Source organism: Megascapheus bottae, chromosome 27 (genome assembly GCF_031878675.1).
Source record: "Megascapheus bottae isolate mThoBot1 chromosome 27, mThoBot2.hap1, whole genome shotgun sequence".
NCBI lineage: Eukaryota > Metazoa > Chordata > Mammalia > Rodentia > Geomyidae > Megascapheus > Megascapheus bottae.
The window spans coordinates 17,924,677-17,947,687 of NC_143535.1; the positions used below are offsets into that span (position 1 = coordinate 17,924,677).

General features: G+C 43.6%; 2 protein-coding genes across 2 annotated transcripts in view; one reads left to right on the forward strand and one right to left on the reverse strand.

The window, feature by feature from the left end:
- Tmem45b (transmembrane protein 45B) overlaps nucleotides 1-23,011 on the forward strand; it is a 37,008-nt gene that overhangs the window by 9,321 nt on the left and 4,676 nt on the right. The window contains exon 2 of the mRNA XM_090319710.1: nucleotides 21,577-21,773. Coding sequence (XP_090175836.1) covers nucleotides 21,593-21,773 — 181 coding nt within the window. The 5' untranslated portion in view covers nucleotides 21,577-21,592. The remainder of the gene's footprint in view (nucleotides 1-21,576; nucleotides 21,774-23,011) is intronic.
- On the reverse strand, nucleotides 16,453-19,146 carry LOC150045725 (uncharacterized). Its single transcript, XM_090319709.1, has 2 exons — nucleotides 17,415-19,146; nucleotides 16,453-17,005 (listed from the first exon to the last, which is right to left on the reverse strand). The coding sequence occupies exon 1, from the start codon at nucleotides 19,144-19,146 to the stop codon at nucleotides 17,620-17,622; it is 1,527 nt and encodes a 508-aa protein (XP_090175835.1). The 3' UTR covers nucleotides 16,453-17,005; nucleotides 17,415-17,619.

Sequence of the window (23,011 nt, forward strand, 5' to 3'; positions counted from 1 at the left end):
CCAGCTTGGCATTTTGTTGGGTAGTTGGAGATGGAGTCTTGCACATTTCACAGTCCACCCCACAGCTCAGATTGTAATCCTCAAATCTCAGCTAGGCTTACAGGCATGAGTCATCAGTACCCAGCTTCACATTTATCACTTAATAAATAGCCTTTTAAATAGCCTTTCTACTTGTCCTTGCTGTTGTCTCACTCTCACCTTTTCTGCCACAATGCTGCCTCATTCTTCAGTTTGATGGCATGTCACAAAATAGACTGGGGAGTTCTCAGGGGTGACAACTCTCGTTACTGCCTTATTAAATGCTTGCCTATTTCTCAGGTTCTTATGGAACACTTCTCATTATTAACCTTAGTTCTGCTGGAAGTTCTTTCTGTCCTTGGCTTCCAGGCCTTGAAGATGCTATCCTTCATTTTCTTCTACTCTCCTTGATTCATACCTTCTCTTTGATCTGTTGTAATGTTGGTTTTCTTCTCCTTCCCCCTACCTTTATCTGCCTTCTGATGTATTACCTACAAAGCACAGTGTGTCTTCGATTCTAAATTACCTGCTTTGTCAATTGTGTAGTCCGTTTCTCAGAGTAACTCAGACTCAGGGTGAAAATCTCTCTTCTGGGTGTTTCTGGCTTTAGGGAGGAAGTTTATTTTTATAGGAAGGCTCTAGCACAATAACTAAGCTGTGTTGAATATGAATGGTGTTTCTCTATGTTTGCCATACGTAGTAGAACCTTGCAGCATTCCAAGACTGAGTACTGCTTGACTAATTACAGCCTGGCATAAATCAAATTTCTCCTAATGTTAATAAATGTATGCTACTCCAAGCACATCTATATCTGTATCAACTTGAAAGCCATTTTCCCCAAAATCCTTAGGAGAAATTGATGCGCAGAATGAGGTACCATATTTGGGGAAGAAGAGGTCACTTTTTCATCAGTATAATACATCTAGATAATCAAAGAACTCATCAAACTCTGCAGATTAAGTGAGAAAATACTGACTCCTGTAGCTCGCCAACTAGAGTTCCATGATGAGAAACAAAGTACCTTAAAGGAGAGCTAAGCTCCCTGCCTTTATTCTGCCACACCATGGCCAAATTTGCTCCAATCCCTGCATTTCGTTTCTGTTAGTGTGTGAGTGAGAAGCACAGACATCAGGGATTTTATAACTAGGAACTACCATAGAGATTTCTTTTTGCAACATAACCATTTCAAAAACCAAAACAGTAGTCAAATGACAAAGTGGCTCATGCCTGTTAAATCCTAGCAACACAGGAGGCTGACCTCTAAGGATATAGTTGCCATGCCAACCCTGGCAGGACAGTTCATGAGACTCTTATCTCCAATTAGTGACCAGAAAACCAGAAGTGATGTTGTGGTTCAAAGTGATTGAGCATTAACCTTAAGTGAAAAAGCTCAGGGACAGTGCCTAGGCTCTGTATTCAAGTCCCACAACGGACAAATAAAAACAAAAAACAAATAAACAAAAAAAAATCATTATAATCTTAAGCTGGGTGCTGGTGGCTCATGCCTGTTTTCCTAGCTAATCAGGAAGCTGACACCTCAGGATCATGATTCAAACACAGTCCAGGAAGAAAAGTCCTTAAAATTGTTATCTCTAGCTAACCAGGAAAAAAAAATCCAGAAGAAGAAAATATGGGTTAAGTGGTAGAGCACCAGCCTTGAGCAAAAAAATAGCCAAACAAGAGCAGGTCTTTTTTTTTTTTGGTCAGTTGTGGGACTTGAACTCGGCTTGGGCACTGTCCCTGAGCTCTTCAGTTCAAGGCTACCACCTTAGCCCTTGAGCCACAGAGTCACTTCCAGTTTCCTGGTGGTTAATTGGAGGTAAGAGTCTCTCGGACTTTTTAATGCCCCAGCTGACTTTGAACCCCCATCCTCAGATCTCAGCCTACTGAGTAGCTAGGATTACAGGCATGAGCCACCGCGCCCAGCCAAGAGCAGGTCTTTTGACTCAGAGCTTAATGTTTTCTAGTTTAGGATTCCTTCCAGTAAAACTTCCTAATTTTCAGAACAGTCTGGAAGATGCAAAGAAAAGAGGCCCTGATCAGATGCCACTCCTTTTATGAGCACTTCTTAAGTTCTCTTGTGAGAGCTACTTTTCAGTGTGCTATTGATATTTGTAAATCACAGTGCATTCAATCCTTCCCAATTACACATTTCTCTGCTAGATAATAACTTGAGCTGGGTTAGGAATCATTTGTATTCATTTTATTAATTCCACAGCATTCAGCAGAATCTAATTGACTCACAAGATGAAAAGACAAAGAAGGAAAGAAAGAAAGAAGGAAAGAAAGAAAGAAAGAAAGAAAGAAAGAAAGAAAGAAAGAAAGAAAGAAAGAAGGGAGGGAGGGAGGGAGGGAGGGAGGGAAGGAAGGAAGGAAGGAAGGAAGGAAGGAAGGAAGGAAGGAAGGAAGGAAGGAAGGAAAGAAGGAAGGAAGGAAAAGGAAGGATAGGAAGAAAAAGGAAGCATAGGAGGAAATAAAAGAAGGAAAAAAGACAGAAAACAATAAAAGAGTGAGTGAAAGAGAATAGACAAAATTTAAAGCTGAGGCTATCTGCTTAGGAACCCAAACTGGAGAGGAAATTAACTGGGCTTTTGTTCCGAGTGATGTTGTTCAGGTTACCTTGAGGTCACCCCAAACAATCTTTGGACTTTGATGGTGATCCTGTTCTTTCTGGCTGTGCTGTTTCTGAGACTCACCTCTACAGGAAATAGCACAGATACTAGCAGTTGCCAAACTTTATAAAGAGAGCTTTGCACTCCAGACCTAGTCAGGCAACAGGGCCATAGCTGCAGTTCACAACTGTCACATACTCTGGGCAAGAGAAGACACTCAACCCCCTACCTACATCTCTCGGTGTCTCATAGAACAGGAAGACGTATTAACCTTGCTATTTGCAGGGTAACAAAAGTGAAGTGAGGTTGGGTTAGCTATATTCTGAGGGAAACTCAGACAGAAGCAATCTGAGTACTCCTGCAGGAAACAGCAGACACAGGAAAAAAAGTTAAAAAAAAAATAAACAAAATGTCTTAAAGTAAAATAATACAGTGTTGAACAAAACATTCATTTCTATCAAGAAGCTGGGCTGAGTACAAACACCATGGTTTGCAAAATTTAAAAAAAAATGCTATAATCACTTTACCGTGGACTAGATACTTCATTTCCATAAAGAAGATTGGCTCAGGGGGCCGGGAGTTTGGCCTAGTGGTTAAAGTGCTTGCCTAGCATGCATGAAGACCCGGGTTCGATTCCTTGGTACCACATACATAGAAAAAAGCCGGAAGTGGTGCTGAGTGAGGCTCAAGTGGTAGAGCTCTAGTCTTGAGAAAGTCCAAGGACAGTGCTCAGGCCCTGAGCTCAAACCCAGGACTGGCAAAAAAAAAAAGAAGATTGGCTGAGCCTCACCAAAATCAGGTGGTGTTGAACAGTACATTTTTTTCCCTACATTGAGTCAGCTATTCAAAAACAAAGGACAATAGGTGTATCTTTCTGGAGACAGAAATCCAAAGTTCTTCCCTGTTGAGATTGGGCAGAAGGGCACCATATTGGAAAGAAGTTCCATTTATAAAATACTTATTCTAGTCACCTATTAGCTACTTTCAGTTAATCCTCACAAGAACCTCTAAAAGTGAATATCCATGTACCTACTTTAGACAGAGGGATGCTGAGATTCAGAGCAGTTTAGGAACCTGACCAAAACCAGGACTGATTCAAGATCTGATACTTCATAGTTTATATTCTTTCTATTCTGTGACTATATTACTCCTTAAAGTAAACTTTAAGAAGCATGTTTCCTTTACCAAAATCTAGTAAATAGAATGGCCCCCCCTTAATGTAACATTTGATTGAAGTTTGCACCATCTCTGCCTTCCTCAGAATTATAGGAGGGTTGATGGATAGATTTTTTGGCTAGTCTCAGGCCCTGCTCAGTGTAGCTTTTGGGTTAGTCCCAGCCCAACGCAATTTCAAGATTTAGGATATGGTGTACCTGTGGAAGAAAATGACTTCTACTATTCTTCTGTAAAGAAGGTTAGAGGGCAGAAGAACAGGTGACATTATCCAACCCAACTATGCTGTGAGAATTACTGGCTATTCTGATGTTTGTGTGCAAGCTTCACCCACACTAATGACTAATTCTCACTTGTTTTTCAAAAGATCTTTGATGACACTTGGGTGACATATCTTTGCTGCCATTTTCCCCAGCTTTTATTTTTACTTTTTTCCAATCCTGGGGCTTGAAGCCAGCACCTAGGCACTGTCCTTGAGCTTTCTTAAGGCTAGCACTCTACCCACTTGAGCCATAGCACCACTTCCAGCTTTTTCTGTGTATGTGATACCAAGGAATCTAACCCAGGCCTTTCTGCATGCTAGGCAAGCACTCTACCACTAGGCCACACTCCTGGACCACATCCTCCATTTTTATAACACTCTACACACTCTAATATTTATTATTTGTGTCATAATGTATTGCTTCGCCACACTTTGAGGAGGTTTAAGGAGGTCGGTCATTCTTTGTAGATTTAGGAAAGATACTTTTGAGTATAGGCAGGTATAGTGTCTCACATATCTGCTCCCAGCTTCTCAAGAAATAGAGATTGGGAGAATGATAGTTGAAGGCCAGCCCCGACAAGAACATATTTGAGACCGCAATCTCCACCAATTAGCCAGATATAGGGTTAGACATGTGTGGTCTTAACTACGTAGGAGGCCTTAGGTAGAAGGATCAATGTCTGAGGCTGGCTCATACCCTGCCTAGAAAATAAAGCAAAAAAAAAAGAATGAGGGTATGACTCAAGTAAAAGAATACCTGCCTTGAAAGCAAAAGTCCAGAATTCAAACCCAAATACAGCTAACAAAAACGAAAAGGAAATAAATAAAGAAGTTAGATAAGATGCCAAGAGAATTCATTGGGGGAAAAGAACAATCTTTTCAACAAATGATTGGCGTATTTGCTATTTTTTCCATATTTTTTTATGTTTTTTATTGTAATTAATAAAAGGGTTACATGACATTCACCAGATAGAAGGTGCATTACTTCACATACATTGATACCCTTTCTCATGTCTTGGTCCCCATTTCCCTCCCCCCCACCCCCACCCCTCATCTTGTTTTCCCCCCTTCCCTATCCAATTTCAAATAACCTAATATGCATTTATCCAATATATCCGACAACAAAGTGAAATACTATAACAATATGAGATAACCAAGGAACAGCAAAAGAGATGAGAGATAACATAGTACATTAAAGACAACAATCACTCATTTTATGGCTTTTGTTTTTATATCCTAGAGGTCCTTTCATTTAGCGTCATACTGTATTGCCTTTCGTATCTAGGTTTTGCTCTATTGTAAACCTTTGCTAGGAGAGCCCAAGGTTTCTACTGATTATGACGAATGAGGGAAACCATTGAGCCTATGTTCCTTTGAGTCTGGCTTACTTCACTTAATATGATTTTTTCTAAGTTTTTCCATTTCCTTACAAATGGGACGATGTCATTCTTTCTGACAGCAGCATAGAATTCCATTGTGTATAAATACCACATCTTGTTGATCCACTCATCAACTGAGGGATATCTAGGTTGGTTCCATATCTTTGCTATGGTAAATAGTGCTGCAATGAACATCATTGTGCTAGTGGATTTAGTATGTCCTTGTTTCTGGACAGTTGGGTAAATGCCAAGTAGTGGAATTGCTGGGTCATAGGGGAGCTCTATGTTTAGTCTTTTGAGGAACTGCCATACTGCTTTCCATAGTGGTTGAACAAGTTTGCACTCTCTCCCACAGTGATCCCTCCTGGCCACATCCCCTCCAGCATCTGTTGCTATTAGATTTCTTGATCCTGGCCATTCTAACTGGAGTGAGGTGGAATTTTGAAGTTGTTTTGATTTGCATTTCTTTTATGTCCAGAGATGTCGAGCATTTCTTCAGGAGTCTATAGGCCATTTTTTGTTTCTTCTTCAGAGAAGACTCTTTTGATGGGATGGTTGTTACTTTGGAGATTAGTTTTGGAGTGATTCAATTTTTTGAGCTGTTGATATATTTTAGATATGAGGCCTTTGTCTGTTGTGTGGTTAGTGAAGACCTTCTCCCATTCTGTAGGCTTCCTATTTAATTTACTAGCTATGTCCTTTGCCATACAAAAGCTCTGCAGTTTAATGCAGTCCCACTTATCCGACTTTCTCTGATTTGTTGTGTTTCTTGGTCCTTATTGAGAAAGTTTCGCCCTGTGCCAAGGAGGCCTAGTGTATCTCCTATTCCTTCTTGTAAAGTTTTCAGAGTGTCAGCTTTGATCCATTTGGAGTGAATTCTAGTACAGGGTGACAGAGAAGGATCCAACTTTAGTTTTCTGCAGGTGCTTAACCAGTTCTGCCAGCACTACTTGTTGAAGAGGCTGTCTTTCTTCCATTCTATTTTTTTGGCTCCCTTGTCAAAGATTAGGTGGCCTTAGGTCTGTGGTTTAATATCTGGGTCCTCAGTTCTATTCCATTGGTCTTCAGGTCTGTTTTTGTGCCAGTACCAAGCTGTTTTGATTATTATAGCTCTGTAATAGAGTCTAAAGTTTGGTATTGAAATTCCTCCTGCGCTGTTCTTTCTGCTAAGAAGTGTTTTTGCTATATGGGGTCTTTTATTATTCCATATGTACTTTTGGATTGCCTTTTCTATTTTTTAAAGAATGACATTGGGATATTGATGGGTATTGTGTTGAATTTGTAGATAGCCCTTGGCAAGATTGTCATTTTCACGATGTTGATTCTTCCAATCCAGGAACACGGGAGGTTTTTCCATTTCCTCAGTTCTGCTTTAATTTCCTTTTTTAGGGTTTTAAAGTTTTCATCAAAAAGGCCCTTTACATTCTTAAGTTAAGATAATTCCTAGGTACTTTATTTTCTTTGGGGCTATTGGAAAAGGAGTTGCTTTCCTGATTGTTGCCTCATTCCTCTCACTGTTGGCATAGAAGAAGGCAGTTGATTTTTGAGGATTAATTTTGTATCCTGCTACCTTTCCAAAGTTTTGAATCAGCTCAAGGAGCTTGGGAGTGGAGTCTATAGGGTTCTTTAAATAAATCATGTCATCTGCAAAGAGGGAGAGTTTCACTTCTTCTTTCCCTATTTGGATCCCCTTTATGCTTGCATCTTGCCTTATTGCTCTGGCTAGAAATTCTAATACTATGTTAAAGGGGAGTGGAGAGAGTGGGCATCCTTGTCTCATTCCTGATTTTAGAGGGAATGGCTTTAGCTTTTCACCATTAAGTATAATACTAGCTGTGGGTTTGTCATACACAGCCTTTATTATACTGAGGAATGTTCCATGGATTCCTAGTTTCTTCAAAGCTTTTAGCATAAAGGGGTGTTGGATCTTGTCAAATGCTTTTTCTGCATCTATTGAGACAATCATGTGATTTTTGTCTTTACTCCTGTTGATGTGTTGAATTAATTGATTTGCGTATGTTGAACCAGGTTTGCCTCCCTGTGATGAATCTAGTTTGATCATAGTGTATGATTTTTTTGATGAGATGCTGTAGACGGTTGAGAAGTTTTGCATCGATGTTCATCAAAGAGATAGGTCTATAGTTCTCTTTCTTTGATGAATCTCTGTCTGGTTTGGGGATGAGGGTTATACTGGCATCATAGAATGAGTTTGGCAAAGAGCCTTCATTTTCAATTTCGTTTAAGAGCTTGAGGAGTATTGGGGTGAGATCTGCTTTGAAGACCTTATAGAATCCATCTGGCCCTGGGCTTTTCTTAGGTGGAAGGTCTCTTATCGCCATTTCTATTTCAGTGCTTGAGATAGGCCTGTTTAGTTGGATTAGGTCTTCTTGGTTCAGTGTGGGAAGTTAAAATTGGCTAGAAATTCATCCATTTCTTCTAGATTCTCAAATTTGTTGGCATAAAGGTTTGAAAAGTATTCCCTCATGATGCTCCAGATCTTGGTAATTTCTTCCGTGATATTACCATTCTCATCTGTGATTTTGTTTATTTCAGTATGCTCCCTTCTTTTTTTGGTAAGATTTGCTAAGCGTCTGTCAAGTTTGTTAATTTTTTCAAAGAACCAGTGGAGTATTTGCTAATCAATCCCTCTTTCACATCATATAAAACAGTTTATTCAGCTGTGGACTCATGCCTATAATCCTAGCTACTTAAGAAGAAGCCATCCTTGGCAGGAAAGCCCATGAAACTTGTATCTCCAGAAGTAGAGCTATGGCTCAAGTAGTAGAGCACTAGCCTGGACAAATAAAAGCTCAGAAACAGTGCCCAGGCCCGAGTTCAAGCCCCAGGACCAGCACATACACACAAAAAGGTTATTCAAAATAGGCCACTGATGTAAATAAAAGACCTAAACCTACAAAATGAGAAGAAAACAGGAATAAATCTCTGTAACCTTTGGTTAAGGGGTAATTTCTTAAATATGACACTGACTATATAAATTTTTTTAAAAAATACATGAATTGAACTTCATCAAAACTAAGAGATTGAACTGGGTGCCTGGTAACTCACACTTATAATCCTAACTGCTCAGGAGGCTGAGATCAGGATGATACTTTTCCAAGTCAGCTTGGGCAGAGAAGTCCAAGAAACTCCATCTCAAGGGAAGAAGCTGGGTGTAGAGTCATCCCAGCTACAGTGAGAAGTGAAAAAAACAGGAGGATTGTATTCGTAGAACATGACTGGGTAAAAAAGTAAAATATGTATTTATCAAAATTAACCACCACAAAAAAAGAGTTAGAAATATGGATCCATGGTACAAGGCCCTGATTTCAACCTTCAGTGCCACCAACAAAGATGAAAATTTTCTGAGCTTCAGTGTCACCAAAAAAAAGTGAAAAGGGGGCAGAGAGATGAATTGAGATACAAGTCATCCCAGGCAAAAGATAAGGTGGTGAAAAGAAGCCAAACTACAAGTGGCTCCTGCCTATAATGCTAGGAGGCTGAGATCTGAAGCTCAAGTTCAAAGCTAGCCCAACCAAGCAAATTCTCAAGATTCTTATCTCCAAATTAATCAGCAAAAATCCAGAACCAGAGACACAGTCAGGTGGTAGAGAACTGGCCATAAACAAAGAGGCAAATGAGAGCTGGGCACTGGGGTCTTGTGCCTGTAATCCTAGTTATTCAGGAGGTTGAGATCCGAGGAATAGAGTTCAAAGCCAGCCTGGGCAGAAAGAGTCTGTGAGATTCTTAGTTCAAAAAATAAAAAAGCCACCAGAAAACTGGAAGTGGAACTGTGGCTCAAACTGGTAGAATACTAACCTTGAACAAAAAAGAGCTCAGAAGTAGCACCAGGCCCTCAGTTCATATCCTACAACCACCACTACCACCAACAAAAGGAGCCAAATGAGAATAGTAGTTTAAGCCCTGGGACCAGCACACCCCACCCCCACACACACAAGGTTAGCGAAACTCTCTCAAAGAATAATCCAGGCGGGGTGTTTCAGCTCTGAGATCTCACTTACCCAAGATTCATAGGTAGGAGAATTGCCATTGAAACTCACCCAGGCAAAAAAGCATGGGACTCTCTCTGAAGAACAGCAATAACAAGAAGGCTCAGGGTCTTGGCTTAGGAGCTAGAGCTTCTACCTAGCAAGCCTGCATCCTTAATTTCAAGATCTGGTGCTGCAGACAGGGAGGTGATGAGAGATGGGAAAGGAGGGGAGAGGGGAAGAAGGGAGGAGAGGAGTCAATAGAAGCATACAATCCACCTGATACTAAAATTGAGGAAGAAATCATAACATTGGAAATAACATTTTTTATTTATTTTTATTTTTTGCCAGTCCTGATCTTGAGCTCAGAGCCTGAGCACTGGCCTTGGACTTTCTCAAGGCTAGGGCTCTACCACTTGAGCCATAACACCACTTCTGGCTTTTTTCTATGTATGTAGTACCAAGGAATCGGACCTGGGTCTTCGTGCATGCTGGGCAAGCACTCCACCACTAGGCCAAACTCCCGGCCCAGAAATAACATTTTTAACAACACAAGAAAAGTACTTATAGACAGCACAGTAGGGAAAACCTTCAAAGAGCCAATGATTGCACTGCAAAAAAACAAAAAGTGTCTATACGTGACATGGCAACAATATAAGTGCAAAGATGCAGGAAGCTTGGTTTATGAGCACGAAATGATTGCCTGCTTCTAAAACCTGTAAGGCAAACAGCATTGTTTACTTAGACATTCAAAACCATTCTCCAGAAGGCCTCCCTACATCTACAGGGCTTCCTGGTTCCCAATTGCTTCTGATGTTTGCTTTTATGGAAAACAAAACACTGCACCTTAGCATAATGACACAACAGTCTCAATGGAAACTGGTCACTGCTTGGCCCTGCGGACACAGGTGTCCTGGTAAAGGTACACGAGTATTGTCCACAGTTTCCTTGAATAATCTTTAGTCACTGCAGTCAGATTTTTCACTGCTAAGTCTTTGTATGTAAACTGGATTAAAGAAACTACTGCTTCTGTAGTAGTTTCAAAGGCAGACCAACCATCTGCTTCCATAGATTGTCTATCTGCGGACATTTGATTGTCTATCTGAGATAGACGTAGATGAATCTCTCGATTAAACTTGAGTCTCAGTTTCAAGATACACTTATGCATAAGTATATTCCAGCTGGGTTCCAGGGTCTCATACCTGTAGTCCTAGCTACCCAGAAGACTGAGATCTTAAGTATGGAGGTTAGAAAGCAGCCTGGGTAAGAAAATCTGTGACTTTTATCGCCACCAAAAAGCCAGAAGTGAGGCTGTAGTTCCAGTGGTAGAGCACCAGCCTTGAACATAAAAGCTAAAGGAGGATGTGCAAGCCCTAAGTTCAAGCCACAAAACCAGTACCAGAGAAAGAGAGAGGCAGCAGAAGGAGGAAAAAGAAGCAGAAGAAGAAGAGGAGGAGGAGAAGGAAAAGAAGGAGGGGGAGGGTAGAAGGGGAGGAGAGAGAGGAGGAAGAAAAAGAAAATCCAAAATTACAAAAAAAACTAAAACTCTTCAAGCACTTTGGGTCCTAAGCATATCAGGTAATAGATACTTGGGTGTGTGTGTGTGTGTGTGTGTGTGTGTGTGTGTGTGTGTGTGTGTGTGAAAAGACAAAGACCTTAAGCTATTTTCTAGTGTTTTGTGCAAAGTGGAGGTAGGAAGTGAAAAATGTGGCTATTTAGTAGAGATTTCTAAACAAAGTGTTGAAGAAGGAACTCAGCTTCTCCTGGCTGCTTGCTTACTATCAAATTTGAGAAGAAAACAAAAATCTGAAAAGGGATTATTTGTGTTTTTAGAAAAGGGAAATGGGTACCAAGACATGTGAAAGGGTATCAATGTATGTGAATTAACGCACCTTCTATCTGGCAAATATCATGTAACCCTTTTACTAATTACAATAAAAAAAAAAGAATGTAAGCATATAGAACTGGAATTTTGGGCCAGACTATGTATGTCCCTATTTGTGACAAGATGGAATGATTGATATTCACCATGTGTCAACTTTCCATTAATAAAACAAATATCTGAGATAAAAAAAAGAAAAGGGAACCAGAATGTGACAATTTAAAAAATTATCACCCTATCCACATGGCAAAAGAGAGAGAGACAGAGAAGAGACAGAGACAGAGAGACAGGACATGTTTTAGAGAGAACAGGTTGTAACTGGATACATACAAAGATTTACTTACAGACATAACCATTCCACAACCTAGGGATAAAAAGCTAGGCATAGTGGCACATGCCTGTAGGCCCCTACACTTGTGAGGCAGTAGGATCACTTAGTGTTCTCTTCTAAAATAGGAAAATATCTACTTTATTTTTTTCTTTAAAAAATATATTAAGGCTGGGAGCATAGCATAGTGGTAGTGCTTGCCTAGCAGGCACAAAGCCCTGGGTTCAATTTCTCAGTATCACATACACAGAAAAAGCTGGAACTGGTACTGTGGCTCAAGTGGTAGAGCACTAGCCTTGAGAAAGCCCAAGGACAGTGCTCAGGCCCTGAGCTCAAGCCCCAGCACAAGCAAAAAAAAAAAAAAGATGATAGAAAATTTTAGTGACTATATAATTGAGGATGGCAGTTCAAAGCAACCCTGGACAGAGAAGTCCTGGAGACTCTTATCTCCAATTAACCACCAAAGAGGCAGAAGTAGAGTGATGGCTCAAGTGGTACAGCACCAGTCTTGAACAAAAAACACTTAGGGACAGTGTCTAAGCGCTGAGTTCAAGCTCTAGTACTGGCAGGCACACACACACACACACACACACACACACACACACACACACACACACAATGTAATGGATTAAAATAAGAGAAAAGGAAAAGGGGGAATCTAAGCTTTCTTTGTGAAAGCTATTTGATATTTTTGTCCTGATTGTGGGATTCTCATTAGGTTGGAAATGTTCATGATGAAATGGTGGTATTGTCTGACTATTAGGGAGAATATCTTTGGAGCACCTACTTAATCATGCACTACTTCTTTAAAATCAGTGTTTCAATTCCAGTTTTTTGAAACTAACCTTCTCATAGGCTTAGACTACTTGGTTATCCATATCCATATTGTTTGAAGCCTACATTTTCATTGGTTTATTTTAAGTATGGAAAATTTCTTTTTTCTTAAACCTGATCTGTCCTAGCTGGGTGAGGTGGTTCAAATCTGTAATCCTAGCTACAAAGGAGGCAGAGATTAGGGATCACAAATCAAAAGTATCCAAGAACCACAACAAAAATGAACCAATATTTGGATGTGATTGTGCATACCTGTCATTCCAGTGACATAGAGAAACACAAATAGGAAGATTACATACCAAGCTAGTGTGGGTATAGAGCGAATCTCTATTTTGAAAATGATTCCTGCAAAAAAATCTCAAGGTGTGGCACAGGTAATAGAGTTCCTGTCAATCAAGCACAAGTTCAAAACCACAAACTATCAAGACACACACATACACACACACACACACACACACACACACACACACACACACACACACACTGACTCATCTACAATGTGTTTCCTAATGTATTTGTGAGTGGAAAAAATCTACCTCACCACCTCTTTTATCCACAAATCAAGTACTCAGCCATAGATGTAATATACACAAATTGAAGATTTCTCCCCCTATTCTGGGCATGAACTCAAGGCCAAGGAATTGTGTCTCCATTTTCCTCAGGGACTTTTTACAAGAACTCAGGCTTTAAATGAGCTTCTCAGGAAAATGAGTTAAGTCTAGAAAGGAGGAGAAGCCTTTATGCACACACAGGTTTGATATGCATCTGCAAAACTGGTTTTGCTCCACCTTTGCTTAGGAAAACAAAGGAGTATAACAGGCTGGATCTAGAAAATAATCTATGTTAAACATTAAACAAGAGGAGAAGTAGGTTTTCTAGGCACATCAGTACAAAGAATTTTCTTCCTACAAAAATGGATTAAAACTGACAAAATTGTCAAAATTGAAGAGTTTATAGAATTTGAAATTGCCCACCAGTGAACAAAAGATTGAGAATTTCTTTGTGAAAAGATCCTATCTTCCAGTGGGGATGGTGGGAATGGTGCCTAGAGAGGCTTTCAATAGCCTTCTAGCTCAGTTAATGACCCTGTGTCAGATGGGAACTGAGTGTTGAAAATCCTTGGCTTTGATGGTAGAAATGTGAAAGATCATTGAGGATTAGGAGAAAGCATCCATGGTTTTTGCTAAAGTAGGTTTGTAGCCCCACTTGGGACCAGATTCCAATTAACTAGGAATTCAGTAAGGAGAGCCTGGAAATGAGAAAAAAAATCATACAAAGGGTGAAATAAGTCTCAGGTGAGTCAAACCAGGACTTATGCAATCCCCAGTATCATCGGAGACAGAGACAGAGACATGGAGAAATGCAACAAGAAAACCTTGAAAGCAACATGAGAAAAATGATTACTCTAAGTCACTGGAGTTGATCCTAAACTTTGGAAAACTAGCAGGGTATAAAATCAACCCACCCAAATCAGTAGCTTTTCTGCATGCCAACTATGAGAAGATTGGGACAGAAATCAGAAAAATAACTTTATTTGTAATAGCTTTAAAAAAAAAACAAAACTTAAGGGCTGGGAATTTGGCCTAGCAGTAGAGTGCTTGCCAAGCATGCATAGACCCAGGTTCAATTCCTCAATACCACATATATAGAATAAAAAGCCAGAAGTGGTGCTGTGGCTCAGGAAGTAGAGCTCTAACCTTGAGAAAACCCAAGGACAGGGTTCAGTATGCAACATTTCTTAAACCTAATCTGTCCTAGCTAGGTGGGGTGGCTCAAATCTGTAATCCTAGCTACAAAGGAGGCAGAGATTAGGGATCACAAATCAAGAACATCCAAGAACCACAACAAAAATGAACCAAGCTGAGGACTGGCAAAAAAAAAACTTAAAAGTATGGCAAAGGACATAGCTAGCAAGCTAAATAGAAAGGCCACAAAATGGAAAATTTTTATCAGACAGGGTTCAGAATATACTGAGAGCTCAGAAAATTAAACCCCCAAATATACTCTCCAAGGAACAACAATCAAGTTAATGGTCTAATGACTTAAAAGGAACTTCTCAGAAGAAATAAAAAATGGCTAGTAGACACAAGAAGAAATATTCAACATCTCTGGCCATGAAGGCCATACAAATGAAAACAACATTGAAATTCCACCTCATGCTAATTAGAATGGCCAATATCAAGGAAACTAACAATAAAAATTGCCAGGGGCCAGTAGTGTGGCCCAGTGGTAGAGTACTTTGCCTAGCATGCATGAATTCCTGGGTTCGATTCCTTAGTACCATATACGTCGAAAAAGCCAGAAATGGTGCTATGACACAAGTGGTAGAGTGTTACCCTTGAGCAAAAAAGCTCAGGGACAGTGCCCAGGGCCTGAGTTCAAGCCCCAGGACAGGCAAAAAAAAAAATGCCAGGGTAGATGTGACCAAAAGGGAACTCTATTACACTGTTAGTAAGAATGTAAACATGTTCAACCACTTGGGAAAGCAGTGGAGGTTCCTAAAAAGACTAAATATAGAGCTTCGGTATGACCCAGCAATTGCACTGTTGGACATTTATTCACTAGAACACAAATGAGGCTATACTAAAGGTACCAGAACAACTATGTTCATTGCAGCATTATTTACCTTAGCCAAGATGTGGAGTCAACCCAGATGTACCTCAATGTATGACTAGATCAAGAAAATGTGGTATATACACAACGGAAGTCTACTCATCCATCAGAAAGAATGATATTGTACCATTGATAAGGAAATGGAAAGACTTGGAAGACATATTAAGTGAAGTAAGCCAGATGCAGAGAAACATAGGGCTAATGGTTTTCCCTTTGAATTCACAATGTTGGCTATTCTAACTGGAGTGAACTGGAGTCTGTTGTTTTGATCTGTGTTTCCTTTATGGCCAGGTGTGATGAGCACTTCATATATTTCTTTGCCACTCTTACCTCTTCTGAGAAGTCTCTCCTTTGCTCCCTTGCCCATTAGTGATTGACTTTTACTAGGTTTGGGAGGGGTTAGTTTCTTGAGCTCCTTGTGTATACTGAATGTTACGCCTTCAAATCATACACAATAGATGCCATAAGCTGGGGGACTAATATATGGTATCAATGAAAAATGTTTAAATCTACCTTAGTGATAATCATTTATTAAAGAAGAAAAACATAATCTAGAAAAATACATCACTGAACAATTTTATTGCTGAATAAAAATCATAATTGCTCTGGGAGCTTCTTTTCTGTAGTAAGGGTTTCTTGTTTACTCATCCAGCCTTGAACCACCAAGGTTATAGAGACTGAATAGCAAAAGAGGACTAGAGATGACAAATGCAGCCTGAACAGGAGGAGTATAGCAGCACACACTGGGGCCTATAAGATACAGCAGGATTCATGGCTGTCTAAAGCCTCCCACCCCTGCTCAGGACAGACAGGACTGCTCACTCACACTCAGGCTGAACTAGCACCATGAACCTGGACCTGTCGATGGAGCTGAGACAAACCAGCTCAGACTAAACTGAGGCGCTCCACCTTACAGAGAAGGTGGAGGCTTCATGTCTAGCTCAGGATCCATGCCTACCCTCAAATGCTGACAAGGTTTAGGGCTTGAGTCCCAGGCTCCTCCCACAGCTCCATATGGCTAAGCCACACAAGTCAGAGAACAGTGCCTGAGAGCAGAAGGCAATGCCAGAGAAAGGAGGGCAGTACCTGGAGCAGAGGGAAATGCCCTGCCACAGGACATCGACCTGTCCCTGAAACTATACCATGCATTCATTATAAGAACTGCATTTCACCATGTGTAGAGGTCACTGAGACCCTGGGACAATGCATGGGCAACACTGAGTATCCTCAGACAGACAAAATTAACTGTACAGATAATTCCTACTTAACAGGAATTAGATGTAAGCACCTCAATGCCCCAAACTTAGGGAAGGTAAAAAGACACCACAGTTGAAAAACTATTTATTTTGTAAATTTTAAAACCTGAGCATACACATACTTTACATCTACCAAGGAGGCAAGTATGTCAGCTAGTATGGGGCTAAGGTGGTTTTAGAAAATAAGAGCAAGGGGAAGGCTAGAAAGGGTTATTCTGGGGCCAAGTAACTGAGGTCTGTGCTCTCCAGTGTCCTGGTACAACTGGGGGATCCCTTATAGCAGGTATGGGCTTGTGGAAGAGCACCCATGCAGGGAAGGTCTCTCTGTGCCAAGGCTCAAGCCTTGGACTGCAAATCCTTATGTCAAAACACCTGGGCCTCAGGTCTCAGAACTGTGGCCATAGCAGTAGAAGCAGCAGCAGTTCAGTGCGCAGTGGCAATGGTGGCCACCTGACCACTTCAGTTCTTCCCCCAGAAGATTCAGTGAAGAGCAGCACATGAGCGCATCATGAAGAAACCCAGGAGGAGGAGGAAAAGTGTAAAGATGGAGAGGCCGATGTGACCCGTGGAGCGGATGGCATCCTGTATACTCTGGGAGCTTCTTCACTGGAGCTGAGGGCTCTCAGCCTGGGCAGGAGGAAGTGGAGCAGCATTCACAGGGTCTGGGAGACAAAGCGAGACTCGAGGTCATATAAAAAAGAACGAGTCCCACATGTGATCCTGGAGGATAAAAGAACAAAAACAGGGCAAGAGAATCCCTTGGGAGATAGAGAGAGAGAGAGAGAGAGAGAGAGAGAGAGAGAGAGAGAGAGAGAGAGAGAGAGAGAGAGAGAGAGAGAGAGAGAGAGAGAGAGAGAGAGAGCCTCTTCTCATAGCCAAGCCAAGCAGGGGAAGCTCAGGGCCTCCCATTCCACTAACTGCACAGCAGAGGTCAGCAGGGTACACCCCGCACCTCAGCAGTGACAGCTCACAGAAAAGGAGGGGCGGTGCCTAGGGGGATCCACACCACACAGGAGCCAGGGGAACAAGTGGACCATCTGGACACATGGTTCCTTAGGTCTGCAGCCTCACCTGTGCCCAGTATGAGCCACACGCCAGGATCAAGCCTCCTCCACTGCCACTACCTGGCTCCCACCAAGGCCACTGCTTCCTCCAGGAGGGACACGACTGATGCCAGAGGTCTGGGCTGGCTTCATGGAATGCCCAGGGGCTGGCCGGCGCTGGGAGCAGCTGTGGGAAAGGGGGCTGGGGTGTGGAGCAGGGGTAGGGCTGGAGTCTACTTCTTTTTCCTCTGCTTTCTTCTTGCCTCCAGTATCTGCCGAGCATTTCGAGTCTTGGGCTTGCCACCACTGGCAAGTGAAGGGGCACCCGAGGCAAAAGCTTGGCCCCCTAGGAAGCCACTGCTGTTGGTGAGAACACTGGGGAGCTGGGACTGCTGCCCGCCAGCCTCAAAGGGTGTGGAGGCGCTCAGGCCCCCTCTGTGTCCAGCACAGAAGCTCAGGGGCCCACATGTGTCACTAGTGCTGCTGGCCGTGCCAGTGCCACTGGGGAAGCTCAGGCTAGAGGACACGGCTGATGCTGAGGGCCTGGGGTCTCTAGGCTCCGTGGGCTGGGGAGCCCCAGAGGGAAGCAGCTGGGAGGAGGAACTTGCAGCAGGATTTACCCCAAAGCCAAATGCAGGCCCGGAAGCCAGGACTGGACATAAACTGTCATGGCTGACAAAAGCCACCGTGGAGGGAGGAGCCATGGCCAGGCCAGTGGTGGCAGGGGCCATGGTGGCTGCGCCAGCTGGCTGCTGAGGGAAGGGTGGCTGCTGGGTCACAGGGCTGGAGACGGCCTGAGTGCTGTCCAGGAAGACCTCGCTCACTCTCCTCAGCCTGGCTCTCTTTTCTTCTTCCACGTCTTCCACAGTGACGGGGTAGCCAATCTGGGGTGCAGGAGGCAGGCTCAGGGGGCCCCCTCTCCCGGGGCGCAGCAGCTGTGTCTTCCTCTTTCTGCTCCCAGAGGAGGAAAGCAAAGTCCCTGCCTTTTGCTGCCTCTGAGTGTCGGGATCTGGGTCCTTGGCTCCCAGGGCCACCTTGTCGGGCCCCTGGTGTGAATGTGAGGGCCTGGCAGGGACACCCGGCTTCCCTCTGGCTTTGTTGGCAGGGCTCTGTGGAGTCTGGGGCCAGGCGGGCCAGGGGCTCCGCCTCCTGTACAGAAGTGACCAGGGGGCGCACTGGAGGGCACTGTATGAGCTGGCGATGGCGTTCCTGCTGCCCGAGCTAAGGATGCCAGCTGTGCCCACGTGCACGGGGTCCCCTGAGCTCTCCGAGGAGCCTGCTGTCTCCTGGGACTGGGCCTGGGGCGCACTGGCCACGCGGGACCCCTCGCCGCCATGGCCTTGGCCCTGGCCAGCAGGGGCTGGGGAGGACGGGAAGAAGCTGCGCACTGGTGTTCTGCTGGCCGCGGGGATCCGCACGGTGATCTGGTTGCGCCTCCTTCTGAGGGTCACTGTCCTGTCCCCTTCATCCCAGCGCACCCTGGCCAGTGAGCCAGGGGGACACTGGAGCAGGGGGAGCGGGCAGCGCCTTTTAGGGGGGATGCGGAAGCGCGTGTGTGAGGCCCCGTGTTGGAGGGGGACAGGCCTCCTGGAGGCGGTGACCCCGGAGGGGAGCACGCGCTGGACGTGCTGGACCCTCAGGGGCTGCGGGGGCCGCAGGCGGTGTGCGGGGCCGCGGCGCCCGGGCCGGTGCTGGGCCTGGACAGGAACAGGGGCTGCGATCTGCCCGAGCTGGACGAGCTGGCTTAGGCCGCTGCCCATGAGGCAGGTCTGTGGACACCGGGCTAGCCCAGTGGCTCTGTGGCTCTAGTCGCCGTTGACCGAGGACCCTGGGCCGGGGCCGCGTCACAATGCCCACTGGCGCGCTGCTGCCTTCTGACCAAACAAGGGCCAGGCGCGTGGCCCTGCGCTCAGGGCTCTGCCCTGCAGTGGGGAGACCCCAGGCTGCACCCAGAGCCCTGGCGCGCTGCCTGCCTCCCCACCCCGGACACAGGCCGCTCCAAGGCCGTTTAAAACTGAATTGCTTTTGTATGGACGGTGAAAACCACGTGGAATCAATTTTGAATAAGCTTATTCACACACACACACACACACACACACACACACACAAGCACACACACGCACACACGCACACAGAGCAAATGCCAGGGTCTTATTGGGGCTACAAGTTTCATGCCATAGGACTGGAGGAAAGAATAAGAGTTTCAGCATTTTAGGGAGCCCATCAGGGAAAAGAAACAGGAAGCTCTCAGCTTTCAGTCTGGCTTCCCAGGCTAGGAAGAAGTTCACAGTCATAATTCCTTCCCAAGAGGGAAGAGGAGGTGTGAAGTGGGAATATCCAGGGAAGGGTTTGCGAGTCTCCCAACCCAAAGTAGACCTGTGGATAAAAGGCTCCTCTCCCAAAGTCAGTGCAGACTGGAGGAGGGGACTGCTTCCTCTACAGTGAAACCGCAAGATAAGCTTCAAGTCATATGAAAACAACCTAGGAAATTGAGAAAGCCCAGTGACAGTGTTCAGGGCCGGGGTAGGGAGAAAGACTTGGAAAAAATCATATTAGGGGAAGTAAACCAGAGACCCAAAGGAACATTGGCTCAATGGTTTCCCTCATTTGTAATTATTAGTACACATCTAGGACTCTCCTAGCAGATGATTACAGTAGTGCAAAACCTAAGTACATAAGGTCCTATAGGATGAGACTAAATGAAAGGAACTCTAGGATATGGAAACAAGGGTTTTTTCTTCAGTATTTGTTGTTCTTAATGTACTATGTTATTTCTCTTGTCTTTTTTTGCCCTTTGGTCAGTCTCTTATTGTTATTGTATCTGACTTTGTTACCTGGTATATATATATATGTTTTTTGCCAGCCCTGGGCTTGGAACTCAGGACCTGGGCATTGTCCTTGGGCTTTCTCAAGGCTAGAGCTCTACCGCTTGAGCCACAGAACCATTTCCAGCTTTTTTCTATATATATGGTAGTGAGGAATCGAGCCTGGGTCTTCGTGCATGGTAGGCAAGTACTCTACCACTAGGCCAAACTTCCAGCCCCACCTGGTATATTGTATATACATTTATTTGTTTATTTGAAATAGGAAAGGGAAAGGGGGGAAACAAGATGATTGGGAGGGGGTGGGAGGAGAGAAATGGGGACAAAAACATGAGAACTGTAACCCCTCTCTATACATTACCCCAACAACAAAAAAATTTAAATCTAGGAAAAGTGGCTGGGAGTTTAGCCTAGTGGTAGAGTGCTTGCCTAGCATGCGTGAAGACCCAGGTTCGATTCCTCGGTACTACATACTTAGCAAAAAGCCAGAAATGGTGCTGTGGCTCAAGTGGTAGAGCTCTAGCCTTGAGAAAGCCCAAGGACAATGGCCAGGCCCTGAGTTCCAGGCCCAGGACTGGCAACATAATTTTTTTTTTTAATCTAGGAAAAATGTGACACTACCCGAAGAACACAATTCCAGACTCAATCCCTAAGAAATGAAGAAAATGCCCATTGTAAGAAAAAACAGATGTACACTGGGTCTTGTGGTGTCATATTGCAAATGCCTGGGATCTTGTATAAACCATCAAGCCCCGTTTTATTTCAGATCTAGCTTCCACCTATGAGAAAAAACACCTGCTGTTTGTCTCTGAGCTTAGCCTACCTCACTTAACATGACATAATATTTTCTCATGCCCATGGAAAATTCTGTGTATAGGTACCATACATTTTTCAATCTATTCTTCTATTATAGCGCATCTGCGTTCATCCCTATTTTTAAAGCCTCAGCATCCTTAGTGTTCTATTCCATAACTCACCTGACAGACCAGCTTACTGTCATATTACCATCAAGGTTTTTCCTACATGGATCTTTCTCTTTTTTTCTTTTCTTTTTTTTTTTTTGGCCAGTCCTGGGCTTGAGCTCAGGGCCTGAGCACTGTCCTTGGACTTTCTCAAGCCTAGAGCTCTACCACTTGAGCCTCAGCACCACTTCCGGCGTTTTTCTATGTATGTGGTACCAAGGAATCGAACCTGGGTCTTCATGCATGCTAGGCAAGCACTTTAACCACTAGGCCAAACTCCTGGCCTCCATGGATCTTTCTTGATACCACTTATTATCTGGAATCCTTGGGCATCTATTTGCTTCTGGCTGAGATATGCATTTATATGTCATCATTTAGCCACCTAACAGCTGTTCCTGATTTTCAGGTGTCCTGGCACACGGATGGCAAACTTCAAGGGCCACGCTCTCCCTGGGAGTTTCTTTTTGATCATTGGCGTGTGGTGGTCAGTGAAGTTCCCACTGAAGTACTTTCACCAAAAGGGCAAGAAGAACAGGCTGAGCCAACAGCAGCAGCGGATTGAAATCATTGAAGGTGCAGTCAAGATTTTCTTTAGTGCCATTGGTAAGAGCAGAACTCATTTGATCCAGGAGTTTTCCCTATCATATCTAGATCCTTCAGTCCTTTTGCAGGACCCTGCAAAACAGAGGATTCACTGGAAGACACGAGAGGACAAGAAATTTCAAGAGGCCACAGAATATCCTAACATTGCACTGTGTAGAGAGCTTCATATTAACAGCTAGTAAAACCTTATGCCATATGTGCTAGGAGAGCCTACCAGATAAAGTATACCATTTATCTTAAGGAGAAATGCATCGAGAGATGTCAGAACAAAATGCATACTACATAAAAAAAGATAAAAATAGAAAAAAATTCTAAGTTTATAGGCTCTTTAAAAAAAAAAAGCACTAAAGTGATTTTAAGAAAAACCACACCCTAGCAAGTGCTGGTGGCTCAAACTAATCCTAGCTACTCAAGAGGCTGAGATCTGAGGATCATGGATCAAAGCCAGTCTGGGCACAAAACATCCATGAAACTTTTATCTCCAATTAACTTCCAGAAACCTGGAAGTGGCACTGTGGCTCAAGGTGATAGAGTGCTAGTCTGAAGAGCTCAGGGACAGGGCCCAGGCTCAGAGATCAAGCCTCATGACAGACAAAAAGAAAGGAAGGAAGGGAGAGAGAGAGAGAGAGAGAGAGAGAGAGAGAGAGAGAGAGAGAGAGAGAGAGAGAGAGAGAGAGAGAGAGAGAGAGTCATGCCCTACCTGGAATACTGCTAATTGTTTCTCTTGCTAGCATCTCAGGGTCCTTGGTACCCAATGCACTGGCCAATCCTCCATCCTCTAATCTCAAGCAGCTTTTCACAGGGGACATTTGTTCAGGGAGACCAATGAGAGGCAGCACAAGACAAGGAAAACCACTGACAAGCTTCTGCTCCTTCTGATAAAAACCTCTCACTTCCATTGTTCCTTGTCATCTATTGTACATCTGCTGGTGGTCCCAGAAGAGCCAGCAGTGGTGAAAGTAACAATTATCCCTCCTTGGAATGGATCTGTAGAATAACAAGGAATCTTGTCCTTGGCCTATAGTTCTATTAGAGGGACTAAACAATATTAGCAGCTTCCCTTGGAGGAAGGAAGCTTGCTTAGTGTCCTCTCATGTTGCTGTTTTCCCTTGCTTAGAGCAGGCTTCAGAAATCTCTGGAGTAGACCGGATTGCTTGTTCTAAATGGTAAGGATAGTATCAACTTTGTCTAAATAAAGTGGGAAAAACACTCCTTGGCAGTATGGCTGCCAAGTGGTG

Excerpts from the sequence above, each read along its gene's own strand:
- LOC150045725 (XM_090319709.1), bottom strand. The coding sequence starts at position 19,146 with ATGGGCAGCGGCCTAAGCCAGCTCGTCCAGCTCGGGCAGATCGCAGCC.